This window comes from Narcine bancroftii, chromosome 1, assembly GCF_036971445.1.
Source record: "Narcine bancroftii isolate sNarBan1 chromosome 1, sNarBan1.hap1, whole genome shotgun sequence".
NCBI classification, from domain to species: domain Eukaryota; kingdom Metazoa; phylum Chordata; class Chondrichthyes; order Torpediniformes; family Narcinidae; genus Narcine; species Narcine bancroftii.
Genome location: NC_091469.1, coordinates 334,676,327 through 334,690,242, shown reverse-complemented (window position 1 = coordinate 334,690,242; position 13,916 = coordinate 334,676,327). Strand labels below are relative to the sequence as shown.

The window sequence follows — 13,916 nt, the reverse complement described above, 5'->3', positions numbered from 1 at the left end:
CAAGGTTGTTACTGTTACACCATTCAATGAGCTGATCTCTCTCCCTCCTATATGCTTCCTCATTGCCATTTGTGATTCTGCCAACATCTCTGGTGTCATTGGCAAACTTGTAGATGGCATTGGAATTGTGCCTGGCCACACAGTTGTGGGTCCATAATATTGAGCAGTGGGCTGAGCATGCATCCTTGGGGTGCACCTGTGTTGATCAGTGAGGAGAGACGTTGTTTCCAATTCATACTGACTGTGTTCTTCTGATGAGAAAGTCAAGGATCCAATTGCAGAGGAGGGGGTGGGGTGGGGTACAGAGGCCTCGGGTTTGTAGCTTCTTAACCAGCAGTGAGGGGATAATGGTATTGAAGTTCGAGCTGCAGTCAATGAAGAGCAGCCATATGTATGAAGTGCTGTTTTTGAGGTGATCCAGAACTGAGTGAAGAGCCAGTGATATTGCATCTGCTGTGAGCAAATGTGACGATAGGAGATTTGCAGCAGATCCAGATCTTTGCTTAGGTATGTTTTAATTCTGGCCATGACCAGCCTCTCAAAGCATTTCATCACATTAGAAGTTAGTGCTATTGGGTGGTCGTCATTGAGGCAGCTCGCTTTACTCTTCTTGTGTACTGAGATGATTGATGCCCTTTTGAAGCAGGTGGGAACCTCTGACTACAGCAAAGAGAAGTTGAAAATGTCCGTGAACACTGCTGTTAGTTGGTTCCCATAGTTTTTCAGTACCCTGCCAGGTATACAGTCAAGGCCTGATGCCTTGCAAGGGTTCACGCTCTTGAATGATGTTCTGACTTTTTCCTAGTGACAGATATCACAGGGTCCTCAACCTTTTCAGGTTGGGGGAGCAGGACTGGGACGTAACCGTCAAGTCTGTGCACCATGCTGAATTGATGATGGTGCAAACGTTGCCCCTTACTCTGTTTTTTTTCTGACGCCTGTGTTTGGTCATTGCAATATCGGATGTAGCACTTAGACTGCAGCGCTGTGTCTGGAATGTCCGCGTTTAGTTGTCTCTGTAAAGCACATCACACAGCACTCCCTGATGTCTCTCTGATGTTGAAGTCTGCCTCGTTCATCAAATTTATTCTCCAAGGATTACATGTTGGCCAGGAGGATGGCAGGGAGCAGAAGCCTCAGGGCCCAGAGACTCATCTTAACCTGTATCACCCTCAGCATCCACATGGTCGGGTCTTCTTTCCATGGCCTCTGGGTCTGCTGCTTGTAGTTCCCGTGGTGTTTAAATGGTCTGTGTGATGTTCCCTTAAATCTCCCGCGATGTTTAAATCTGCTGAGCGTCTGCTGTTTGTGATTCCCGCGAAGTTTGCTGAACTTGTCTGAGCGCCGGCTGTTTAAGATCCCACGGAGACCTGCTGATTCTTCTGATTCCAAGGTCTGCCAGTGATCTTACGATCTCCTTATTAGTGGGTAAATTTGATTTTGTGGTTCTGGTTATGTGGTTCTAATTTAGTAGTTCTGAGTGGGAATATTTGGTAATTCCCATCAAAGCTACACACAAAGAGTCGCCACTGTAAAGTGCCATCTTTAAATCAGTACAGTATTATTGACTGTTGTACCTGTATAATTATGTTCTGCATTATGTACTGTATTACATTTCAGATGTTTTAGTGTATTGACGCTAAATAACTACTGTATGTACCTGTTCCAACTTGGGTACAAATTCAAATTAAAGACAGACCTTGGGGTAATGGAACTCCTTTTTAACTCAGGGACTGCCTGTATACAGATGTTTTGAAAATCTTATTTGCTGGAGCCAAACAAGTACGTATGATATGCCAACTGGCCACCGTGACAGAGGTGCACCAAAGAAAAGGTACAAGGACTGCCTAAAGAAATCTCTTGGTGCCTGCCACATTGACCACCGCCAGTGGGCTGATAACGCCTCAAACCGTGCATCTTGGCGCCTCACAGTTTGGCGGGCAGCAGCCTCCTTTGAAGAAGACCGCAGAGCCCACCTCACTGACAAAAGGCAAAGGAGGAAAAACCCAACACCCAACCCCAACCAACCAATTTTCCCTTGCAACCGCTGCAATCGTGTCTGCCTGTCCCGCATCGGACTGGTCAGCCACAAACGAGCCTGCAGCTGACGTGGACTTTTTACCCCCTCCATAAATCTTCGTCCGCGAAGCCAAGCCAAAGTAATAGCATACATTATATTACCACAATGCCAAGACAAGAAAAAAAAATGGATTAAATTTTCACAATTGCAGTTAGTGTGAGAAAAAGTGTGACATCTCAAAGATGCAACACATCTTTTGGTGGTCTCGAATTAGTTTAAGGTTCTGGTCGTCTGGGGAGGTTCACATGCCTGATAGCTGTTGGATAAAAAGTCTTCTTTAACTTGGTGAAGCTGGATCAGGCTTTTGAGCCTACTGCCTGAAAGTACCCATGAAAAGAGATTGTAACAAGTGCGATTTATATTTTTGGCAGCCTTCTCGAGGCAATGTCTCGCACAGATGTCTTCAATAGATAAGAGGTCAGTACCTGTGATGTACTTGCCATATTTTTTGCAGCCTTTTTCATTCATGGTCACTCGAGTTATCAAACCACACCTTAATGCAACCACCTGTGGATGTTTGATAGAATACTTGCTGACATGCCAAATCTCCTTAGATAATTTGGAAGGGAGAGATATTGGTGTACCTTTGATGTTCCTGGCTTCAGGAGATGTCCTCCGATATGTGCACTCACAGGAACTTCAAGGTACTAACCCGCTTCACTGCCATCCCTTCAATCAAGACTGGTGCAGAATCCCTCAGCCTCTCCTTTAGGAAGATCTACAATAAACTCCTTAGTCTTGCTGATATTGAGAGGGAGATTGTTGTTCTTGAACCACACAACTAGATTCTCAATCTACATTGTATCTTTTGACTCATCACTACCTGTTTTCTGGCCAACAATGGCGGTGGTATTAGCAAATTTATTAAATGTATAGGAATAGAGCAGTGGACCATTCATACAATCTTCAGGTGCCCCTGTGTTGAGGGTGAGAGTGGAGGAGGAGGTGATATTCCCAATTCACATATTTGGGGTCTGGCAGTGAGGAAGCTGCATAATTGGATCCTGGATTTCCTATCCTCCAGACCTCGGTCAGTAAGAACATCTTCTCCACAATGTCCATCAGTACCAGAGCACCATAGGGCTGCATTCTTAGCCCCCTGATCTATTCACTTTACACCTATGGCTGTGTGGCTCTCTCCTCTGCATTGCACAGTCAGTTGTTCACATTTGTTTATTTCTTTACATGTGTACAGGAAAAAGAATCTCAGGGTTGTATGTGATGTCATGTATGTACCCTGAAAATAAATCTGAAATTTAAAGCAGATACCACTGATTCTTCCTTCACTTGGCAGCATCATCTGGTCCATGCAAAGTATGGAGAAATCTTCAGGCTGGAGGACTGTGTCAGGACAGTTTGGGATCAGCCATGTCTCTATGAAAGAATAAGAGCACAATGCTGTACCAGAAGGCCCAAGCAATAGCATATCTAGGTCAAGTGGCGCCCCAGGGCAACCACTGATATTCCATCCTACCCCATGAAAAAAAAAGCTGCCAGCACATGCGCAGGATGAGGATGCAGATTATATTATGAAGTAACATATTTAGTTAAGATTTTATTCTATTTCTTGAACTACTTTGTTCAGTTTGTTATTTCTTTAAATAAAACATCAATGATGATTTCTTATTTTTATGTGATGCAATGCCTAAATAAATAGAACAATAACACCCATCAGTTCACAGATTATTTGGTGGTATTAATTGGAAAGTCTCTGTGGACGGAGTCTTGGTAAGACAGTCAGGGGGAGGGCTTTCAGTGGCGGGGCTGTCAGCAGACAGCTGGTGAGGCAGTCACGGCAGGAGGAGGCTGGTGGAGCTGTCAGCGCACGGCTGGGGTGGGCCTTGGGGGCTGCTCATTGGCACCAGCGGTTTAATGCAGGATCATTGGGCAAAAATGGCTGTCCCTACCCATAATCCCCCATGCAGCTGGAACTGCTCTGCATTTCCATGGCTGGCTCTGGCAGAATGGTTCCAGCTGCATGGGGGATTATGGGAAGGGAAGATGGCCTTTTTTTTCCCAATTGAGGTGCCGCTTGCATTTTGGAATGGCCCTGGTGGCCCAATGAGATGCTAGTTGGGAGTAGTGCTCTGGAGTGCTCAAGTGAGCCTCGGCAGAGCAGCATTGCACCTCTGGGATGGGGATTATATTCTGCATTATGTACTGTATTATTATATTTCAGATGTTTTAGTGTATTGACGACTGTATGTACCTGTTCCGACTTGCGTACAAATTCAAATTAAAGACAGACCTTGGGGTAATGGAACTCCTTTTTGGGGACTTGGATATTGGGTGGGTAAAGCGAGGGTAGTGGCACCACCCTGCAAGTGGCACACCCCTGCAAATGGCACCCGTTCTGGGCACAAGACATTACTCCATCAGTGTATATGTCCTCTGGTGCGGCCATCTTACCCTTGGGTATTTATTTTTATTTACGAATCATGAATAACGAGCAGCAATAGGCAATGAACCAGGCAGTGTTTAATTTTAAAACACTAATTTTATTTCTTACTCTTAAACTGTAGTTTTAACTCTTAAGCTATCCTAAACACTAAATCTATCCCAACTATCTGCAGGTGTGTGTTAGTGTTATACACAGTCAGGGCCAAAATCTAGAAAGTTACTTCAAAGTTTAGTCTTTCAACTTCAGTGTTGAAGCGTGGTGCTTTGAAATTTGATGCCCAGAATTAATGTTGAACTGAAGGGAAGACTGGAAAAACTCAAAAGTTTTTGTAAATGCTCTGGAACAGACTTTTGCAAGCCTTCCTAAAATTTTTCAAATGTATCGAATTGTCGCCGGGCTATGACTTGTGATGTACTTGTGTGAAAGGTTAAATCTTAACTGTGACCAATCATTTCCTCCTGCCTATACTATCCCCTACTGTGATAATCCTATTTTATTATAATGGAAGCTTGTAATACTTTAGAGACTACATTAACTAAAAGGATGCTGTGGATGGGGGCAGACCCTTGAGTGTAAGTCTTATTTGGAGTTCACCCCACCAACCACTTTTTTGGACACAATGAATTTCTCCTTGATGCTTCCTGGACTGATATTTACTGTTCTTGTGTGCCAGTGGGTTGGGATCACTGGCTCCACAAGGCAATGGTTGGATTACTAATTCATTAGAAAGGTTTGAAAGTTTGTCAGTTTTAGGCTTATTATTACTGACCTTGCTTATAGTGTGTGGTCCAGTCCATTAATTTCAATGTATGATCATTGGACTGGTAATACCTTTAACAAACTTAAAAGCAATATTTTCTGATGGCTTTAGACTGATGGTTTTCAAACTTTTTCTTTCCACTCACATACCATCTTAAGTATTCCCTGTGCCATTGTTGCTCTGTGATTAGTAAGGGATTACTTAAAGTGGTATGTGAGTGGAAAGAAAGATTGAAAACCACTGCTTAGTATTGCTGCTTCCCAGTGCCATCTTCAGTGATACTTGCTGCATTCAACAAGAGTATAACATTTTTCACTTCTCAGTGCCTTGACCTAATCACTGTATTCAAAAAGCAGTGGAAGATTATGATCAGTGTCCCCAGCATTTCCTCCTGTGCGTCCTGAGCCTCATACCTTCAACCACTGCTTCTTGTATTAAGTTATATTTTCTCATCACACTATAGATGAAAAAATAAATTTTTAATATATTAGACATACAGCAAGGTAGCAGGCCATTTCAGCCCATGATTCTGTGCCACCCAATTTACATCCAATTAACCTACACCTCCGGTGCATTTTTTTTGAAGGATAGGAGGAAACCAGAACCCAGGGAAAACCCATGCAGACAAGGGAAGAACGGATAAACTCCTTACAGACAGCGTGGGATTTGAGCCATGGTCCCTGTCGCTGACACTGTAAAGGCGTTGTGCTAGCCACTATGCCAACTGTGCCACCCAACTATGGATAGTATTTGTGCAGTATTTCCTTGATCAAACCCTTTTAGTAGCTCTAATGCCCTCCATTATGACACTCCTCAGCCTTTTATTTGCATTTACAGCATCTTCCTTATAAACCTTCCCATTGTGTCTTCATAATCTGCTGATAAATACAGTGTATCATTTTTTCAGTGTGGTTGAATCAAGATTTTCAGTTCCACCTCTCTGGAAATAAACCTCAATGTTTGATTGTTTTTTTTAAAAGGTCTTGCTAACCTGTGATGCAACTTATAGTGAATGGTGTATTTATACTCAAAGATCCCTTTGTTCCTCTACTCCACCTTGACATACACTTTCTAAGTAATAAGTAATCGCCCTAATCTTCCCATAAAAATGCCTCTGCCTCCACCACCTCTCAGGAAGTTCATGCCAAATTTTAACCATCCATTCAGCAAAAGTTTCTTCCGTGTACCTCCCCATGGAATCTTTTTCTTTAATCTATACCATCCAGTGAAAGACAGTTGTATGAAGTGGAAATATCTACTCTTGCCTACCATTCTCAACCCCTCTTTATGATATCCACCTCAATAAAATCACCCCTCAGCCTTCTGCAAGCAAAGAATACAAACCAACTTATTCTGTCTCTCCTTGTGATAGAAGTTCTATCTATAGTTTCTATAGTGACCAAAACTATGCACAGTAGTCATGCATCACTTAACATCTGTTCAGGTAACATCCGACTGCATGTACGTCTGTGGTCCCATAAGGTTATAATCGTTCAGAATTCCCAATCAGAGAATGGGACATAGCGGCTTCCCACACACCACCTATATCTCATGTCTTTAGTATACAAAGTGATTGCGCTGCCAGGCGTGTAATTGTACAGTACAGTCGTCCTGCATAATGTCCATGATATGTTCTGAAAATAGGACTTTATATAATTTGGAAGTTGTGTGAACACCTTACTATAGTAACAGGGGTTTATTCTGACTATCAATACATATGTATTATAGGATATATTTGTATCGTAACATTATATGCCTGGTAGCGCAATCGCTTTGTATACAAGAGACATGAGGTACACATGTGTGTGGGAAGCTGTTACATCCCGTTTTCTGATCGGGGTTTCGGAACTATTATAACCTTATGGGACCATAAGTTGGATGTTGCTGCCATGGATGTTGCGCAGCACATGACTATATTTCAGATGTGGCCTCACTGTATTTTTATAAAGCTGTACTATATCACCCCTGCACTTGTATTCGATGCCTGACTAATGAAAATTAGCATCCTTTGGCTTTCTTTGCCACTCAATCTACCTGTGTTGCCGCCTTCAAGTACATCAAGGTCCCTCTTAAGTCATCCTCTTCGGTACCAATTTAATGGAACAATTAAAAAAAAATTTAGCAATAGAATCTCGATATTCCTGGATTTAGACAACAAAAGTATATTGTACATTGAAGGGGAACACAAAAGGTGGTTGTGCATTCTTGTGCTGGAACTCATCGTTCTTGATTGCAAAAGACCCATGGTTTTGGAGGAATTTTCAGACGAGTGCAAGCAAGGAACTACTGTATATTTTGTAGATAGTTAATAATGAACTTGTGGCCTAGTGATGGTGAAAGAAATGAATGTTCAGAGTGAATGATAGGGTGCCAATCAAGCTCGTTTATTTGTCCTGTACAGTGCTGAGATTCATAGGTTTTGTATGAGATGTACTCCTCCAGGCAGTACAGAGTATTGCATCTTGACCCTGACTTGTTTCATGTAGATGGAAAAGTCTCATGTGGCATCAAACACCGCAGGATATCTATAGAATTATTCATCTAAACCAGAGGGTGACAAATGTAACATGTTCAAAACATTAGAAAGGAGGGTTAGAGAAAACCACTGACTACAGACTGGTCAACTGAGCATCAGCAGTTGGGAAAATGCGATTGTCATCCAAATGATATGGAAATAGAATCCAAAAAAAATCACAGGATGAGATAATATCATGTGGAATGGAAAAGAAATGGTGTTTCACAAATAAGCAAGATTTTTTTGATTAACTGGTGGGATTGATGGTGGAAAAACAAGTAGACATGATTGATTTTGAATTTTCTGGTGTTGGTGTCTCCCTACTGGGGACTCCGTACAAAATGATAGCACATTCCAAGAGCTCAGGGGACCTTGGCACGAATTGCAATCTGGTCCAATGAGCTGTCTTGTATGTCGTCCACATTTGTGCAGTTCAAAGCTTGTGTTTCTTTCCCAATCTCCTATAGTCAGCTGGAAGTTTCATTGCAAAACTAATTAGCCTTCCAAATACCTGTTTCATCTCTCTTCTTCTCATGGAGCTTATCTTCTGCATCACTCAAGGCCCTGTGGTTTACTTGTGCTTTCTTAGCAAGCCTTTATCGAGCGTCCAGGTGCTGTTTGCTGACAACTACATTTTAGTTGATTTTAACCTTTCCATTTCATGTGGAGCCTACCATTCAAGCATTTGCCCACAGACTGTGAAATGTTCAGGGCCTTTGCAAAAACATCTGAGCAAGTGGTGCAGTTTCCATGACATGTGAGAACTTCTTACCACCTGTCCCATCTTTGGAAGAGTCTGTTATCCTAAAATTCACAAACTCAGAATGGAAGCAAATTATCTGCAAACTTGAGGGACTGCCAAACGAGGAAGAGAATAATCTGGTATTTTTATGTGAAAAACTTTGTCAGATCACAGAATATTCACATGCAGGGTTCAAACCAGGAAGAAGAAGTAAGATTTAACTGCAAGCCCTTGTATCTGAATCAGAATGATTTCAACCTGCTTGAAACCAATTTGAAATGTAACTGACATTATTTTGTTTCCTCAACTACTTTGAAATGAATACTGAACACAATAATGCTTTAATCAATGCATAGTTAAAAAAATTCTAAGAAATGTTAATATGCTTTCACCTTGTCTGTTGTGTACACAGGGGATTCAAGACTTGAAATACCTGGAAAAACTCAACCTATATTATAACAACATTGCAGATCTGAAAGAAATTTTTCTCCTTCGGAATTTGGGTAATTTGAAAGAACTTGACACGAGACTGAATCCTGTGTCCAGAAACAAATCGGACTATCGACTTTTTGTTATTCACCTGCTCCCCAATCTTAAAAGGTTAGGTAAGTACCCTGCTGATCTGAAGTCATAATAATGAGGTTTGTTCTGTGCCACCTGTTTCATGGTGGCACTTTCACCCACATCAGACGATTGTGGGTTTGTATCCCATTTCTGCTAGCTAGTTGACACTGAATTGTCAGAGAGTCTGTTGATTGAGCTGTTCAATTTCAGGCCTTGCTTGTTTTCTCAGTGGAACTTGCACGATTAACCGAAAAACAGTAGCAGAGTCCTCATTGCAGTTGTGCCCAATATTCGTGATGCAGATGCCACATCTGCAGCAGGTTGTTTGATCATCATACTGCTGCTTGTGGACTTTTGTTTTTTTGCAATATGGCTACAACATTTATTAACTTGACTACCTTTCAAATAAATGTATTTATTTGACAGTAAAATTTTTAGGAAAGCCCCTTTATTCTGAACAGTTATTACGTTGGAAATGCATTCTTTTCCAGCTAATGCTAATTCAATGATTTAATTGTTGAGGTTTTTTTTAAATGCTGCTGTTTGCTTTAAAGATTATGTTATTCTTGTTCATCATATTTTTTAAAATAATTAAATACTTAGTAGCCGAAAACCAAGGAGTGAGAGAAGGTAACAGAAACCTGCTTAGATTATGGTAATTTTAAAGAGTAAATGGACTGAAATATGGCTGAAGTCACCTCCTGTGTTTCCTGCATACTTTCATTTATCGAGTTGAAACAGACCTGCCACAAACCAAATCAGGCAGTGGAGCTTGAAGCCATTTGGACAAATTTGGGAGCGAGTTTTTGACTTCTGTTAAAGCTGCCACTGACTTCAACATTTTTTTTCAATTCTGATTTTCAGAGCCATTTAAAAACCATTAAAATTCAAGTAAATAATTAACATTTATTAAAATGATTTACAAATAATCTATAAAACTAAGACAAATGAAAAAAATAATGAAAATCATCAAACTAACTTGCTTTCTCCTCGACCATCTATTCTGCTGGCATGGAATCCCCCTTGAAATCAGTGGAGTTTTGGATTCTGCGTCAAGCAGGTGTTTCGAGTGACTTTTCCTTTGCATTATACTGAGGTCCTGGTATGAAGAAATACTTCCACTGGTTTGCTTTGTGGCCAGCTGAACAGAGGTGCAATAAAGTCAATCCCATGTCATTTCTCAGAACTAAATGTGTAAGTCTGGGGCTGACTTTTATGTTGAAATATTGAATAACCGTAATTCTGATCTTGATTTAAATCAATATGTCAAAATGTTTTGAGAAATTCCTTTGGGTGATTAATACACTGGAGTCTGAGAAATGCCTGTAAGATCAGGATATATTTTGTGTTACTTGGTTTATAGTCTTTCTGATTCTGAATAATAAATTTTTGTGGATTTTACCATGAATATAAGTAACATCAGACCAGCAAATGGATGATTTTTGGGTGCAAAATGGATCTCAAATTTACCAAAGTCTTGAATCAGAATTTTGGGCTTAAGGTGTCTTTGGAGAAAAATAAGTTTTATTCATCTTTGGGATGAATTGCATACTGTTTCATAGCCTTTGGAGCACGGAAAGGGGTCTTTGTCCGAACAATTTCACATGGGTGTTTTTGCACCATGGATATTTTCTCATTTCATGGCACCAGCATATCCTTCCAAATCTCTGCTCTTATTTCTTTTCTGGTTTCCTATTCAATGCATTCATGCAAATTGTCACAACTTCTTCTTGTGGTCGATGTCCACAATCTTATCTCATTGTTGGTCAAGTAATGTCTCTTGATTTTCTCATTAGATTTATCAGCATTGTTCTAAAATTTATTGCCTTGAGTCTTGATTTGGTGTTGTGTGAAACTTCCAAATCCATATCCTTTCCATTACATGCTGTGTACTTTTGCAATATAATTTCTCCTCCTCCTACGTAACTATGCCTTTCTTAGTTTCAGCTATCATTATTCCAGTGTCTTCTGGCTGACTTCCCCAACCTTCACAGTCAGTAAACATCCAAAATGTTCCTGCCAACCTGTCACCAGCTCACCATTTTTTGTCCTTGATAGTTTTGGTTTTACTCAATTTTATTAAAAGTTTTTTGTTCTCATAGTTAAATTATTCTATAGTTTCTCCCTTCCCTACCTTTGCAACCCCTGCGTTTTTAAAATCCCCTTGTGGATCTTTCCGCCTTTGTGTTATTGACTTTGCCTTCAGAAGTATAGGCTTTGTGTTCTGAAACTACCTCTCTAAGCCTACACAATCATCATTAAATTCACAGTTTAAATAATGTGGAAAAAAAACACAAAGTGCATTCTTTTCTGGTTTTGTGTCCACTTGCAGTACTTGGAGAGTGCTTTGGAATTTCATGTTAAAGTCAAAATCTAGAAGAGTTTATGATATTTTTCTTCAAGTATTTGGCTAATTATTTATTTTTTTAAAGTTATGACCTAACTTGCAATAATATAGTAATATCTTAGTGAATAAACAATATAAATGTAAATATTCAAATTCACAGTAAGAGGTAATATATTAATGCATTTCACTTTTTAAAATCCTTTTATCATTGTATGGCACAACAAGAATCAGTGGAACCTATTTCTTGCAAATATGGTATACAAGTTTAGTTGTACAGTTATGTGGAAAATAAAATTACTGGCTTTCTCATATCTACGAAAACTGAGATTTACTGTTACAGTTCCCACATAGCAACGAGGCAATTAAAATGAATAAGAGTCTGTTGCTGTGAAATTTTATGGAGGCCAAATGCAGTGGATTCTGGCTTTAACTGACAGCCAAGTTGATTCAGATATTGTAATGTTTTGTGAGCAAGCAGGTTACTGTTGGCAAATGCGGTTGCATAAAAATTTCAAATTGGCTAAAAATAAAAGTTTACATAAAGCATTGGAAGCTTGCTTTCAGAGAGAGAAATCTGCTTGACCAGTTCGAAGCTACATGCATCTCCTGTCTCGGACCAGATGATGACAGTTGGAAAAGTGGAATAATTATTATCATCCTAAGATTAATTCATTTTTAATAGTCTCTTCAAACATATTACCTAATGAGATATTCCAAAAGTAAAAAGGATCATTTTGCATTTGTTTTTGAATCTATATTCTCATTCACTTGCATTATGAAACTTGGAGCATAATAGCAATTCACTTTAAAGTGTTTGATATTCTGCAGCCTTCAGAAAAATGTGTATGGCTGCAATGGAAGATGTGTAGCGGGGGCTACACTGCTTCTACAATAACACACACAACCAGACGGGTTGAGCTCAGTAAGCAGACTCGCTTCTTGCAGGCTGCTGGGTTGCACTTATACTCCCAGCCTGGACCTGGCTGAGAACCGCGCTGGATGGAACTGACGTCACCCGGGAGTCACGTCGTCACCCAGCGCGGGTTTCTGAGCCCCGTGCTGCAAGGAAGGGAAACCTCCAACGGCACCATTTTGGCCGGCTGCCCCGCCGCGTGGCTTACAAGCGGGGCCGGTTCACCTGCCTCGTGGTGAGCCCCCACAAATGAATACTAATACAAGATCTTTTTTTTGTCCATGAGAAACGGAGTTACATTTGAAGAGCTAGATGGAAGATGCCACAATGGTAGCAGATGTGCCAAAGAGTGCATCAGAGCAATCAATTTGATGTGACATTTTCAGGATGCATATATTCTTAACAGAAAAATTGAAGAACAATTACAAATGGTCATCATAAAATGCAGCATAAAATTTAAAACACTTGAGATACCATTTCAGGGAGAAGCATTTTGAACTTTCCCTTTTCACATGTTAATTCTGAGAATTGAGTGGAATCCACCTTGTACATTTTTAACTTCAACACTAGTGTCAAGATTTATGAGTAATAACTAGTTTGATCTTTGCACTTGCACTTAAAAAAACTTTGCATTCAATAATGTGTCATTGAAACCCTGGAATTATAGATTTGCATGCTGATCAGTGCTTGGAAAGAAGTAAATTTCTCTTCCTGCTTTGCTTACATCAACTTGTTGGTTAATTCTCAACTGCTCATGATGTGGGTAATGATGCCTCTAACTGGTTTCTTATGAATCTTTCAATAAAGTCACCTAACTCCAGGAAAGATATCATTAAAATTAAGAGTGCAGAGATTTACTAGGATGTTGCCAGGACTTGAGGAAGTTGGTTACAAGGAAAGGTTAAACAGGTTAGGACTTTTTTTTCCCTGAAGTGCAGAAGAACGATGGGAGATTTGATCAAAGTATAAAGAGAGTAAATGCAAGGCTTCTCCCACTGAGGTTAGGTGAGACACACACCAGAGAATATGGGATCAGGGTGAAAGTTTAGAGGGAACATCAGGGGAAATTTCTTCACACAGAGAGTGATGGGAATATGGAACGAGCTGCAAGCTGAAGTGGTGAATGCAGGCTCAATTTTAACATTTAATAAAAATGAAGGCATTGTTTATTACAATTTAAGGTGGTGCTGTGGAAACCCACTTACCAGCAAGTGAACTGGCTCCCAGAATGGTGGATGTGCTGTGGAAAATGCAGGAAATTGTCCAGCATCCAACACAGTTTTAATCTTGGCTGATGTCACTTCTTGTCAATGTGACAGAAGCAGTGTTTAAGCCCGGCATACAAGCCTGGAGCTGTCAGTCTTGCACTAGATTCCACAGCATGTACATTGACTTCCCAGCATATACATCAATTCAACAACATGTACACTGACATCTATAGTAGCTCAGTATAGAATACTTTGCTTCAGTACATAGAATATGTATATCTAAACTCAAATTATCTCATTTTTAATGTTTATGTTGGTCTATTATGTGAGAAATAGATATAAAAAGAGGTATAAAGAGCAGGGTGCTGAGAAATTGAAAGAGGACT

At 40.2% G+C, this 13,916-nt stretch overlaps 1 protein-coding gene across 2 annotated transcripts in view; it reads left to right on the top strand.

Annotated features, from left to right (window-relative positions):
* LOC138748729 (centrosomal protein of 72 kDa-like) overlaps positions 1-13,916 on the top strand; it is a 254,596-nt gene that overhangs the window by 78,430 nt on the left and 162,250 nt on the right. For both annotated transcript variants that reach the window (XM_069909398.1, XM_069909405.1), the window contains exon 3: positions 8,911-9,103. In XM_069909398.1, the coding sequence (XP_069765499.1) occupies positions 8,911-9,103 (193 nt within the window). The remainder of the gene's footprint in view (positions 1-8,910; positions 9,104-13,916) is intronic.